Source organism: Salvelinus fontinalis, chromosome 27, assembly GCF_029448725.1.
Source record: "Salvelinus fontinalis isolate EN_2023a chromosome 27, ASM2944872v1, whole genome shotgun sequence".
Lineage (NCBI taxonomy): Eukaryota > Metazoa > Chordata > Actinopteri > Salmoniformes > Salmonidae > Salvelinus > Salvelinus fontinalis.
Window position 1 is genome coordinate 14,169,135 of NC_074691.1, and position 13,230 is coordinate 14,182,364.

Genomic DNA, 13,230 nt, shown 5'->3' on the forward strand with positions numbered 1-13,230 from the left:
ATGGCCACACTGACTCCTCCCCTGGGAGCCATAGCAACACTCTCTGTAGGATTCTAACCTCCCTTTAGTGGCTATTTACTTGAGGGACCAATGACATCGTTAACGATGGTACTCAACGGTCAAATTACACTGTCATTTGTGTGGCAGAGGACTAATGGAATTTGCTGTCATATCGTTCCAATTGAGGACTATCCTCTCCAGTGGTATCTCCAAGCATAGGCCAAACTGCTAGAGGGAAACAGAGGTGTTGGTATGTGCTGGTAACCCAGCCTTGTGTGAGAGAGGGTGAGCCCCTCAGTTAGGGATCATGTCACTCCTGTGGCAAACACACAATGCTGCTAACCCTGCTAACCAACAGACAGCACTGCATCACTGTTCTTCCTGTCACTTCTCATCTCTGAGTCTCCTCATCAATTATACAAACACGGAAACATACAATAGACAATGTGACACGTGGCAGGAGAGGGGGCAAGAGAGACAAATCAGCGTTGTCACAATGAACGTCACATTTCTTACCCCCAAATCACAAAGACAACCCCCCACCACCTGAAGCCTGTAAAACAATGTTTGTCTGAGCTGATGTTTGGCAATGACAGTATTTCTAGTTTTAATACAGTCAGAGGCAGGATATAAATAACAGCAATCTAATCACACCCTCTCTCTCCATTGGTGTTTATGTGTCTCCACTGTGGGGGAATATGCTACTCCACATGTTGTGCTGAGTTGTTGTGTGTCATTCTTCAACATAATTGAACGCAATGAGATTCCATTTTCACAGCAGGTGCAGCAACTTGATTGTCGTATAAAACCAAAACAGTGGATTGACTTAAAAACTCTCCTTCACTCTCATTATGTCCCAACACACACCACACAGCAGTATGGTGTGGGAGCCATTTACAAACTGTGAATAAAGCCGGATGTACAGTGGGGTTCGGAATTACTTGGTTCCTTGTTAAAGATGAGCATAAAAGACTGTATAAAATAAATAATAAAAATACTGAGCTATATTGTATGATCCAAAACATGGAAAAAATATATTATTTTATACTAATACAATTGCTCAGAGAAAGAGATTCTGTTTAACAAGTATTAAAACAAATCTCAAAAAGCTAAGGGTCAAAATGATTGGATTCCTTGTTTTCGATAGTCCAGCACCCTCCCCTTGCGAGGATAACTTCACTGAGCCTATTTCTAAAATGTTTTATGAGATTGGAGAACACATTGGGAGGGATCTTAGACCATTCCTACAGAATCTTTCCAGATTCTTGATATCCTTTGTGCTTATGTACTGCCCTCTTCAATTCAAATTACAGGTTTTCAACAGAGTTCAAGGCCATAGACTAAGAGGGCCACTGCAAAATGTTGATTCTGTGGTAAATTAACAATTTCTTTGTGCTTGGGGTTATTGTCTTGCTGGAAGATCCAAGTTTCAGCCTCCTGGCAGAGTCAACCAAGTTTTTGGCTAAAATGTTCATGATGCCGATGACCTTAACAAGGGCCTCAGGACCAGTGGAAGCAAAATAGCCCCAGAACATCAAAGATCCACCACCATATTTTACAGTAGGGATGAGGTATTTTATGCACTGTTCTTTTGAATGCGAAACCCACCATTGGGGTGCGTGGCCAAAGAGCTCTATTTTCATGTCATCTGACCGCCTGGATTTTACTAAACGGCATTGGCACTTGGATTGGAACCGGTGTTATGGTGATTATGACATGAAAACGGAGTTCTTTAGCCACGCACACCAATGGTGGGTTTCACCTTCGAAGGAACATATACAGAAAATATCTCATTCCCATGATATCAAGTATCTGGAAAGATTATATATGGAGGAATGGTCTAACATACCTCCAAATGTGTTCTCCAATCCCAAAACATTATAGAAAAAGGCTCAGTGTCGTTATCCTCGCAAGGAGAGGGTGCTGGAGTATGGAAAACACAGAATCCAATCATTTTGACCCCTAACCTTTTGAGATTTTTTGTATTACTTGTTAAACAAAATCTCTTGCTATGTATTAGTATAAAATAATAGAATTCCTAATTTTTTTGAGCATACAATATACTGTAGCTCAGTATTTGTTTTATTTATTTTATATTGTATTTTCTGCCCATCTTTAGCACAGGATCCAATAATTCCGGACCCACTTCAAGTTATTATCTTGATGATCATAACCATGTTTATATCTCTGTTTGTACATAGGAGTTTATCTTACATGCATAGAAAGATCACAACGGCTTATCTTACTTACAATGAATCATGGTCGAAGATTATCTATACACAGATACATGTAAACAATCTCAATAGCCATTTATTTGTAATTTTTGGAGTGTATAAAAGTTGCAGTGCTGTTACAAAAGTTTCTGATTTGTTTTTAATCAAACACAGTTAGCTGGTTATTTTCCATAAACAACTCATGCAAATCTTCATCATAAGCAAGTTGGGTTTTAATAGGAAATTAGATTTAAATGGAAAATACATTTTCTCAGGGAAAACCACTGACATTTACATTGAACAATCTAAACACAAAATGGAACTACAAATCAGAAGTGTTTTAACCCTTCTAACTTCGACAACATTCCTCACCTTTTAGCATCCTTTTGTATCTAACTCCCACTGAATGCCTGAGGGCTCCATGGCTTTTCTTCTGACGCCAGTGTGAATGCAGTTCTACACAACTTGTAAGGAAATCATTTAATTACATGTAACAATTATTTGTGCTTTTAATGCCCAAATACTGTCATTATTACTGTCATTGTGTTCTTTTTAAATTTTCTTCTGAAGACAAAACGTCCATAAGTGCCTCATATCCTGTCACAGCATATCATACACATACACTACATGACCAAATGAATGTGGACACCTGCTTGTCGAACATCTCACTCCAAAATCATGGGCATTAATATAGAGTTGGTCCCCCCTTCACTGCTATAACAGCCTCCACTCTTCTAGATGTTGGAACCAGGGCCGTAACTATAATATATATTAGGGGACACACATCCCCCCAATATTCAAATATGCTCAAAATGTCCCAACCAATTATATTGATATAAAAAAAGAAAAGATAATTGCTATGCTACGAAAGGCAACCACGCACCGGTGCCCGAAATAATCATTAGCAAATGTAATCAAAATCATAACTAAACTTAACAAATTGCCATTATTATTACTACCGGTTCTAGTATTACAGGATAGGGCCTTCCCTAAACTGTTGCCACAAAATTGGAAGCACAGAATGGTCTACAATATCATTGTATGCTCTAGCCAGAACCATGAAAAACAGCTCCAGACCGTTGTTCCTCGTCCACCAAACTTAACAGTTGGCACTATGCATTGGGGAAGGTAGCATTCTGTTGGCATCCGCCAAACCCAGATTCATCCGTCGGACTGCCAGATGGTGAAGCATGATTGATCACTCCAGAGAACGCGTTTCCACTGGTCCATAGTCCAAATGCGGCTAGCATTACACCACTCCAGCCGATGCTTGGCATTACGCATGGTGATTTTAGACTTGTGTGCGGCTGCTCGGCCATGGAAACCCATTTCATGAAGCTCCCATAAACAGTTCATGTGCTGATGTTGCTTCCAGAGGCTGTTTGGAATGCAGTAGTGAGTGTTGCAACCGAGGACAGACGATTTTTCGCACTTCAGCACTCAGCAGTCCCGTTCTGTGAGCTTGTGTGGCCTACCACCTCGCGGCTGAGCTGTTATTGCTCCTAGATGTTTCCAATTCACAATGACAGCACTTACAGTTGACTGGGACAGCTCTAGCAGGGCAGAAACTTAACGAACTGACTTGTTGGAAAGGTGGCATCCTATGACGGTGCCACTTTGAAAGTCACTGAGCTCTTCAGTATGGCCATTCTACTGCCAATGTTTAGCTATGGAGATTGCATGGCTGTCAGTGGCGTGTATTCATAAATTCCAAGGGAAGCCAGGCTTCCCCAAAAAATAGACAAATAACAAAAATGGAAATCTATCTTTCGTCTCTCTGTGTTTCATAATCTTCCTTCAATTAGCGCGACGCACAATTGGCCCAGCGTGGTCTGGGTTTGGCCCGGGTAGACCGTCATTGTAAATAAGAATTTGTTCTTAACTGACTTGCCTAGTTAAATAAAGGTAACATTTTTTGCAAGAGGCTGAATGTATCTCACAGGAGAAAGCATTCGGGCTTTCGAAACAGCGCCCCTCTGTCTCTCGACGTGTATGCCATCTATCTGATACTGTCTGGTCCAAACGAGTATGACATTGTTGCCGCCCGTAGCATTGGAGGCAAGGGAAGCCAGCAAGCATCTGGCCTCCTTTGACAAAAACATTTTTGAAAATGTTTTGCCAATCAGCGTTGAGCTAAACTGTGAATGGTCCTGGCACACCCCAAAAAAAAGTGACAAGGGAAGCCAGCTTGGATTTGGCGTCACTCTTATCAAATCCCATTGAGAGCATACGTCATCGACGGAAAAACTAGAATTGTTGCATCTCGTTGTGTTGTTGTCCTCTGGTGGCTAGCTACTCAGCTAGCTAAAATTGTCCCTTTCCTAAATTAGCCATGGATGGAGATAGGGATTTGGGCTTGTGGTTTTACTTAATTCTTTGTACTGGCCAATGATTATAACAGCAATTCCGATCCAACCATTAATTAACTAACTGTTGTGCCACTGGCCTGAGAGAATGGAAGTTCAAAATGTAGCTAGATGTAGAAGGTTAAAGTTAACTAGCTAACATTGCCCATTAATGGAAGTTAGGCTAGTGAGCAAGCATTTTAGCCAGGTAGCCTAGGACAACAAAAAATTAAAGTGTGTACTGTATGAGAGTGATACCATCAACATGAAAGAGAGGAGGATGAGATTGGCGTTTCTCTACGAGTAGGGTGAGTCAACATGTTTTTCTACTTGCACGAACGCGCACACACAAGTTGATTGTACTAAATTGTTTTTGGTATCTTATAGGTATAGTTGAAATGTTGCTGGAATAGTGGAGGCAGCTCCTGTTTTCTTTGTGACTTGCGGTAACTCTCTGTGGTTCTAAATCAATAGTTGTTCAGTGGTCTGAAAATGTCGGAAACGTTAACTTGCTTGACCATGCTGTAGTTCTGTTACATGCAATATGCTTTGTGGACTTCACTGGACTGGGGTTGCTATTCGGTTTTGTGATAAAACAAAGGTGTTGTTGAATTTATTCTGCTACGGTTTTCTTATTGTCTCAGCCTTTAGGCCTATATATCATGGTCGCAAGGCATATGAATTAACAGGTTATAGAGCAAACAACGCAATAAATCACAACACAAGTCGTAATACGGCTTTTTTTGGTGGGGGTGGGGGGCTTCCCCAGTGATTTTACCCACACTCCCCTACTGATGGCTGTGTGCTCGATTTTATACACCTGTCAGCAATGGGTGTGGCTGAAATAACTGAATCCACTGATTTGAAGAGGTGTCCACATACTTTTGTATATATAGCTTATCTGACAACAATTAGCATGCTTTTAGGACAGGGACTTTGTAACGAGAGGGTGGAAAGGGAGAGAAAAAACATTTGCTTCTCTGAATGTCTTTCATTCAACAGTGTGTAGTCACAAATATTTACAGGACTTGCAATAAAACCATTTACGACTTTTAACAGGCTGCTTTTGCATTGTGTGGTCTCAATAGTGCAATTGATTGTAAATCTAATTAAAATCCAATCTTTGTGTGAATCAGTAGTATGAGAAATATGTGTCAAGTTTCTATAATGTGTCAGGGCAGCTCCTTTACGGCAACAGGCTAATTAATTGTGCTGATTTCATAAGTGGGGGTAGAGCTGACAAGAAGGGGAATAGCACCTTCAAGCTAAATCCTGTCATTATATCTCGGCACACATCCTTTCCTCATTCTCTTCACTTTCATGTCCACATGACATTTTGGCTGTCGTATTTCAAACCCATCTCTTTTTCACCACATTAATAACCGGCAAGCTCAGAGTCATGAAAGGGCAGATAGGTAGCTGCTACTAATAAATGCAGTAATGAAATAATCTAAATATCATACACCTTGCATGACATAATTAATGGGAGAGTTTATTGATACAGGGACCTGGCTACGGGAGACAGGCAGGGGTGCGGTGGATTAATATGTGCAGGTACACTGGCATTTCATTACACCCCTCTGCAAAGAAGCGCCTCTGAAACCGTGGGTGTGGCTGGCAAGACGAGGAATCACTTCCTCTAAGGACGGTTAGTCAATGAGGCTAACAAAAGTTAACTGTAGGAATGCCTGACTAATGCGGAGTGATACAAGAGAGTAGCTTGAGGTAACACAATTTGCCAGTGCTGTGATAGGACAAAATGTTGACCCCCCCAAAAAGTTACTATATCGCATTTGCAAAGAATTATGAATATATTCATTTGGAGAGAGAGGTAAACGTTATCCACCACAGTGGTCCTTACAGTGGTCCTTACTAAAAGCACAAAGTGAGTTGTGAGGCCCTTGTGTTCTAGCCTAAGGGGCAGTATAATAGCAGTGAAAAGAGAGAGAGATCAGTGTCACAGGGAGGAGGTCTCCATCAGTAGCTACCTGCAGTAGGAGCCTCTCGTCCCCGATGACAGCTGCTTTGCTCCAGTCGATGATCTCAGAGAAAGGCAGCTCCCAGCCGTTGCTCAGTATGACAGGGATACAGGCAGCCTGGGGGAAGAGGAGGTGGAGGACGGGGAGGAGGGGGGTAGGCCAGGCAGAGGAGGCACAGAAAGGGTCAGGGGTAATAGGATATACACAGACACCTTTATTATGGTTACCTCTCTACACTTCTACTGGACTGTTAAGAAATAGGCGAGGTTATCCAAGAGCTAGTCTTACTTTACACACTCCTCTGGTATTTTGTGGGATTTCTCTCTGGGAAAGTGAAATATCAGATTCTTCTGCAGTCATGTCTACAAACAGGTTAATCTGAATGCCTTTCACACAGAGTAAAAGGTGGACTATTAGTCACACAAAGGTAGGGCATATTGTGTAAAGTTTTTTTTAGTTGAAGCCATTGGTTCTTATCAATAGTGCAGAGAATAAGTCACTAGCAACACAAACAAACATGCGAACAATGACACAATATTATTTTGAGTTTTGTTTTCTTTGTTTGTTGAACATACATCATCAATCCTGTTTTAATATTCAGAAATAGATGTGGTTTTCCTCAAAGCAGCACCTTTATAATGAAATGGAAATGAGAAATGGTTTAATCCGTAAACTTCTTTACACAAATTAATTAAAGGAAAGACCACAGCAACACATAAACCAGTTAATCACTTAAAGACAGGCTTTTACAGGGATCAAATTCTCTACGGAGCTAAATTTACAAAGGATTCACTATTAATGGATGTTCAGAGGTGAGAAGAGCGAAGTGGCAACCATTTTTAGGGAGAATCAACTGGGTGTGCTAGCACTTACGGATAAATTAATATGGCCTTCTTCATTAGAATCCTTTTTAATTTCCTATACAGTGGCACTGCATTAGTGGGATTTAATTTGGTGTGGTTTGTAGTCATCAACCATGCATGCAGACTTATAAAATAATAAAAACCAAGGCTGCGTACTGAATTGTAGAGAACCAACTAAGACTTGGATCTCCATCATTAAAAGTTTGACACTCATTTGGGGCTTAAGGAGACTCTGAGAAATGCCAAGTCCATGATTGGAGGCCTGTCTGTCTGTTTAAATCCCCTTTGCTCTTTAGTGATTTGCCTGGCCTGGCTCAGTGTCGTGGCCTCATCCCTCCCCTCCCCTCCCCTCCCCTCCCTTCTCCCCTCCCCTCCCCTCCCCTCCCTTCTCCTCTCCCCTCCCCCTTTCCTTTCCTCTCTTATCCTCCTCTTCTCTCCTGTGTTGTTGGAGGGAAACACGTTGTCTGCAGCCAAACCAATCTCTGTCTTTCCCTTCCTCCATCTACATAACAGCCCTCCTTTGAGCCTCGCTGACAGATAGAGATGACAAATAGGAGAGAGCTCCCGCACACAATATGAAAGCTCAATCTGTGTCATGTCTAAAACCTGTTTGATGTTCCTGTTTCAAAGTGTCCCCTCTGAAATCTAGGTGCGGAACGCAACTGCCTCACACTTAAAAGGCAGCACAGAACGCAACATTTGGGGGCCGCAATTCCGACTAGCTCTCAGTCGGCACTGTGAGATGATTATTTCCACATTTGAATTGTTACCTACAGTGTGTCTGCCTAACTGCTGCACTGACCCCTCGTAGAGAGTGGGGTAGAAATGCCTAGGCTGCTTCCTTCATTCTTTACTTTTTACCCAGGCCTCAGTGTATCTGGATGTGATAACACTATACTTTCTTATCAGATTCCACATTGAGTATACAGTACACAACATTAAGGACACCTTCCTAATATTCCAAGTTGGCTGGATGTCCGTTGGGTGGTGGACCATTCTTGACACACAAGGGAAACTGTTGAGCATGAAAAACCCAGCAGCATTGCAGTTCTTGACACAAACTGGTGCGCTTGGCACCTACTATCATTCCCCGTTCAAAGGCACTTAAATATTTATTTATTTTTGTCTTGCCCATTCACCCTCTGAATGGCACACTTACACAATCCATGTCTCAATTGTATCAAGACTTCAAAATCCTTATTTAACCGCTCCTGCCCTTCACCTACACTGATTGAAGTGGATTTAACAAGTGACATCAATAAGGGATCATAGCTTTCACCTGGATTCACCTGGTCAGTCTATGTCATGGAAAGAGCAGGTTTACCTCATGTTATGTATACTCAGTGTATATAGACACATGCATATCCATAATGGGATGGTTCCAAGTCATAAACATTCCTAAAATACTTCTATAGAGGCTTCTGTCAGTCCAAATAAACATGCCAGAGATGAGAAGACCAGGTGTTAATGGAAGTGGGAAGTGTTGGAAGATATAAAAATAGGGCTACTCTGTTATCTACAGCACAGAAATCGTCTGCGGCTGTTTTTGAAAAGATGACAGGTTGTCAATACCAATAATCCAAGCATCAGGCCTGGCAGCCTGCAGGACCTGTACAACTCCCAGGCTCCAATCCTGGCTGCTGTGCCGACGACTAGCATCCGTTACCAAGGAAACCACTTGGAGCCTCGGAGGGACAGGGTTTTGATGGGGAAACGACAAACTACGTACCTGGAGGGCCTCAAGAAAGCGAAAGGAACCCAGCCTGCGCCCGCGGGGCACCAGGCAGAAGCTGGAGTTGTGGAGCAGCTCCTGGTAGTCGAACCTGGAGACAGACAGAAATAAACTTTGTCAGACTCATGGAGACATCACACGCGCTAAAATGTACTCCTTTGAGGTCCAAAGGACAAAAATGTTCAAAGACCCCATCAGTGAGTTTTGTGGAACAGGTAGAGAGAAAATGTACAGCAGAAAGAGACAGGTTAGTTTACAGTAAATGTGTCCTTAGATGAAATGTATGCAAACAACAATTACAGCATTAAAAACATTGGTGTGTCTCTTCGTTAACAGCTGCTGGTGCGCGATCTGTAATATTAAGGAAGTCTCGGGGGTCTGCTTGCCTGAGTTAGAATACCGCATGACAAGCTGTAGACCACACTATTTACCAAGAGAGTTTTCATCTGTATTTTTCGTAGCTGTCTTTTACCACCACAAACCGATGCTGGCACTAAGACTGCACTCAACGAGCTGTATAAAGCCACAAGCAAACAAGAAAATGCTCATCCAGAGGTGCCGCTCCTAGTGGCTGGTGATTTTAATGCAGGGAAACTGAAATCTTTTTTTTACCTCATTTCTACCAGCATGTCACCTCTGCAACTAGAGGCGGAAAAAAAACCTCTAGATCACCTTACCTCCACACATAGAAACACATACAAAGCTCTTCCTTGCCCTTCATTTGGCAGATCTGACCATAACTCTATCCTCCTGATTCCTGCTTACAACCAAAAACTCAAACAGGAAGTACCAGTGACTCCTAATACGGAAGTGGTCTGATGAAGCGGGTGCTAAGCTACAGGACTATTTCGCTAGCACAGACTGGAATTGTTCCGTGATTCATTCGATGACATTGAGGAGTTTAACACATCAGTCACCAGCTTCATAAATAAGTGCATCGACGACGTCCCCCCCCACAGTAACCATACGTACATATCCCAACCAGAAGAAATGGATTACAGGCAAAATCCGCACTGAGCTAAATGCTAGAGCTGCCGTTTTCAAGGAGCGGGCCACTAATCCAGACGCTCAGCCCAGTCCAAGCTCTTCTCTGTACTGGCACCCTAAAGGGGGAACCATCTGGGGTGAGCCGTTGTAACTTCAAGGGATATGTTCTGTATTGGACTGTGATGTTATGCTTTCATAGACTCCTGGTATGTCTGCACCCTAACACAAAGCCATTCTGTTCCGGAACAGTTGCTTGTATAAAATAACGGTTGTGTAAACAATGTGATTGTATTATCACCTCCCACTATTTAAGGGACATGTAATCGTTCATGTAACCACACCATTCATGTAACCATTCATTCTGAGTTCTTTCCTCTGATATCAGAGGTAGATCTCCCCTGCAGCTGATTACTATTGATAATGCATCCACTCAGGTGAGTGCTGTTTGGGCACATATTTTTTACAGTTTATTTGTCAGAACACCATTATATAGCGTTCTACAAGTCCAGAACTTTCCGTGTGAAGCAGTACATGTAAATTCCTCTTAACTTGCAGCATGTCCCACAGTTATTTCATTATCACCGAGGTGAAATACGTGACTCGTTTCAGGAAATTAGGCGTATGCCGCACCTCAATAGTTCACAGGAGTGCCATTGGAATGTGAACATTTATTTCTTATCAAAATGCGTCATTTGGCAGAAATGCCTTCTGGAACATGTGAGCTTTCATGTGTCTTAGTAACAAACTTGTATTCCATCCATAAATATGAATAAAATTGTTAAATTATGAGCCTAGTTGGTTTAGCCATGGAAAAAGCCAGGAACCTTCCCGCTAGCCATGATTGGCTGAGATAATAGATGGGCAGGAAATACTTGGAGATGAGTTTGGATTGGTCTGCCATGTAGCATGCTTCTGTCCATTATGTGAGCTGTTCAGGATGTGTTGACAGTCCTTTCTACTGCGCCATTTTTTAAAGATATGTTAGCCCTCGAGAACTACAAAAGTTTTGCTACTTTTCTCAAAAACATTGATGCCCTGAATTTAGCAGGAGCTATCGACAGATCAGTTGGAAAAAGTGATGGGCTACTTACTGCACACGCAACGGTCAGTGTGAACTGGAGTGACTTGACACAAAGCTGACCAAACAAAATGAAGTTAAATGGTTCCAGTCTGCCGTGAAGCGTTCATCCATGTATACAGGTAAGAGTCTAGCTACATTCTCAGATATTATACGTTTCTAATTTTGTCAGAGTGTAGTTTTTATTGCAAGCTAAAGTGTACTGTTAGTTAGCGAGCAAATGTTAACTTGCTGGCTCGCTAGCTAACGTTACATGTATGATCTATTATTCCAAATCAGAAATCCATTTGCATTGCTAGTTATGGCCTAATGTTAGCTAGCTAACGTTGAACCTAGTTTGTTAGCTTTAGCTACCTGCAGATTAATTCTACAGCTATGACAATGTTTGTATTGGTAGTAGTATGAGTTGGGATTATGACAGTTCATTATTTAGCTAGATCGTTACATGTCTAAACAAAAGATTCCACTTCTGCCGGATTATTACATGACCCATCAAGTTAGCCAGGTGTGTCTGGGGGTGATTACAACCTTCTAATGTATTTCATGAACATGTGTACATGTCTAGACAATAGTGACCCGTCCATTTAGCTAGATGTGGCTGGGGGGAGGTTATATCATTTCCTTCACATGAACCATCAATTTAGACAAGTGTGTCAGGTAAGCGTCATCTAATAAAGATCAAATATTTATTAAAGATTTGCATCTGGACACTTTCTGTTTTTGATATTGCTACTATGCAAGTAACCACTTCATTGTACAGTTTACACCTTCTATATCCTGTGCATGTGACAAATAAACATTGCCTCACATGTGAATCCTTAAAGAGATGGGTGGGGCTAAGGCTTAAGAGGGTGTGAATGATGCTGAATGGGTGTAAACAAAGAAGAGCTCTCCAGTAGGTGTACCAAAACAATCAAGGGCCATTTTCTCAAAAGTTTACCAACTTTCAAAGCAGAATTACTTTCCCATTGTTCCTCAAATGCAGTGTATGATTTACCATTTTCTTGCTCTGAGTCTCTACTTTTATCCAATGTAAAAAACACAATTTCAAATTTTGCTACATAAGACCGAATCTAGGCGTTTGGTCACATATTACCTTATCGCTATCTAAACTTTGTGGTACACCGAATAATGGAACAATGTCTTGTAACAGGCACTTACCCCCAGTCTTTGCTTCCTCATTTGACGTGGGGAAGGCTTCAACCCATTTGGAATAACTGTCAACCATTACCAACATATCTTTTTTCATTTTACAGACAGGTGAACAAAATCAATTTGCATATTAAAGGGCCCCAGGGGACTGGTAGGCTTGACAAAGAGGTCGGTACTTTCTTCCCTGCGTTGTATTCTTGACAAATTAGACATTGGGCACAGATTTGGGTGTGTACCATTCTTTTCTACAATGATTTACCATTCCCCCTTCGGACACATGACTCACACCTTGATTCATGTGTCCCCCCCCAAAAAACACTGCCGGTTAAATAAAAATAAAGTGTTTTAACTTCTCAAGGGACATGTTCTGTGTTGGACTGTGATGTTTTACCTTTCATAGACTCCTGTTATGTCTGCACCCTACCACAAAGCCATTGTGTTCCCAGAACTGTTGCTTGTATAAAATAACTATTGTGTTAACAATATGATTGTATTATCACCTCCCACTATATAAGGGACATGCAACCATTCACTCTGAGTTCTTCCCTGTGAAATCTGAGGTAGATCTCCCCTGCAGCTGCTTGTATTAAAGCTTTTTCTATTATACAATTAAATAGTCTCTGCCTTCATCTTTGGATGTAATTTTCAACAACAACCTGAAGCTAGGAGAGCAGAGTTCCTGCCCCGAATTTCTTAAATAATCACCTCGACCCCACCCCAAAATATTATTTTATATTAAATAAATAAATAAATACCAAAAAAAAGTACTTTCCTGAACCAACACTTGCACTTGACTCAAACCATGGCTCATTTAACTATTTTATTTAGAATTTTAGGACCCCTTTAAGTGTCAAAAAAATATACACTGCTCAAAAAAATTA

General features: G+C 41.5%; 1 protein-coding gene across 2 annotated transcripts in view; it reads right to left on the reverse strand.

Annotated features, from left to right (window-relative positions):
* Positions 1-13,230, reverse strand: part of LOC129825105 (exostosin-1-like) — a 247,810-nt gene that overhangs the window by 33,870 nt on the left and 200,710 nt on the right. For both annotated transcript variants that reach the window (XM_055884886.1, XM_055884887.1), the window contains 2 exons: positions 9,130-9,223; positions 6,547-6,654 (listed from right to left, as the gene is read on the reverse strand). In XM_055884886.1, coding sequence (XP_055740861.1) covers positions 6,547-6,654; positions 9,130-9,223 — 202 coding nt within the window. The remainder of the gene's footprint in view (positions 1-6,546; positions 6,655-9,129; positions 9,224-13,230) is intronic.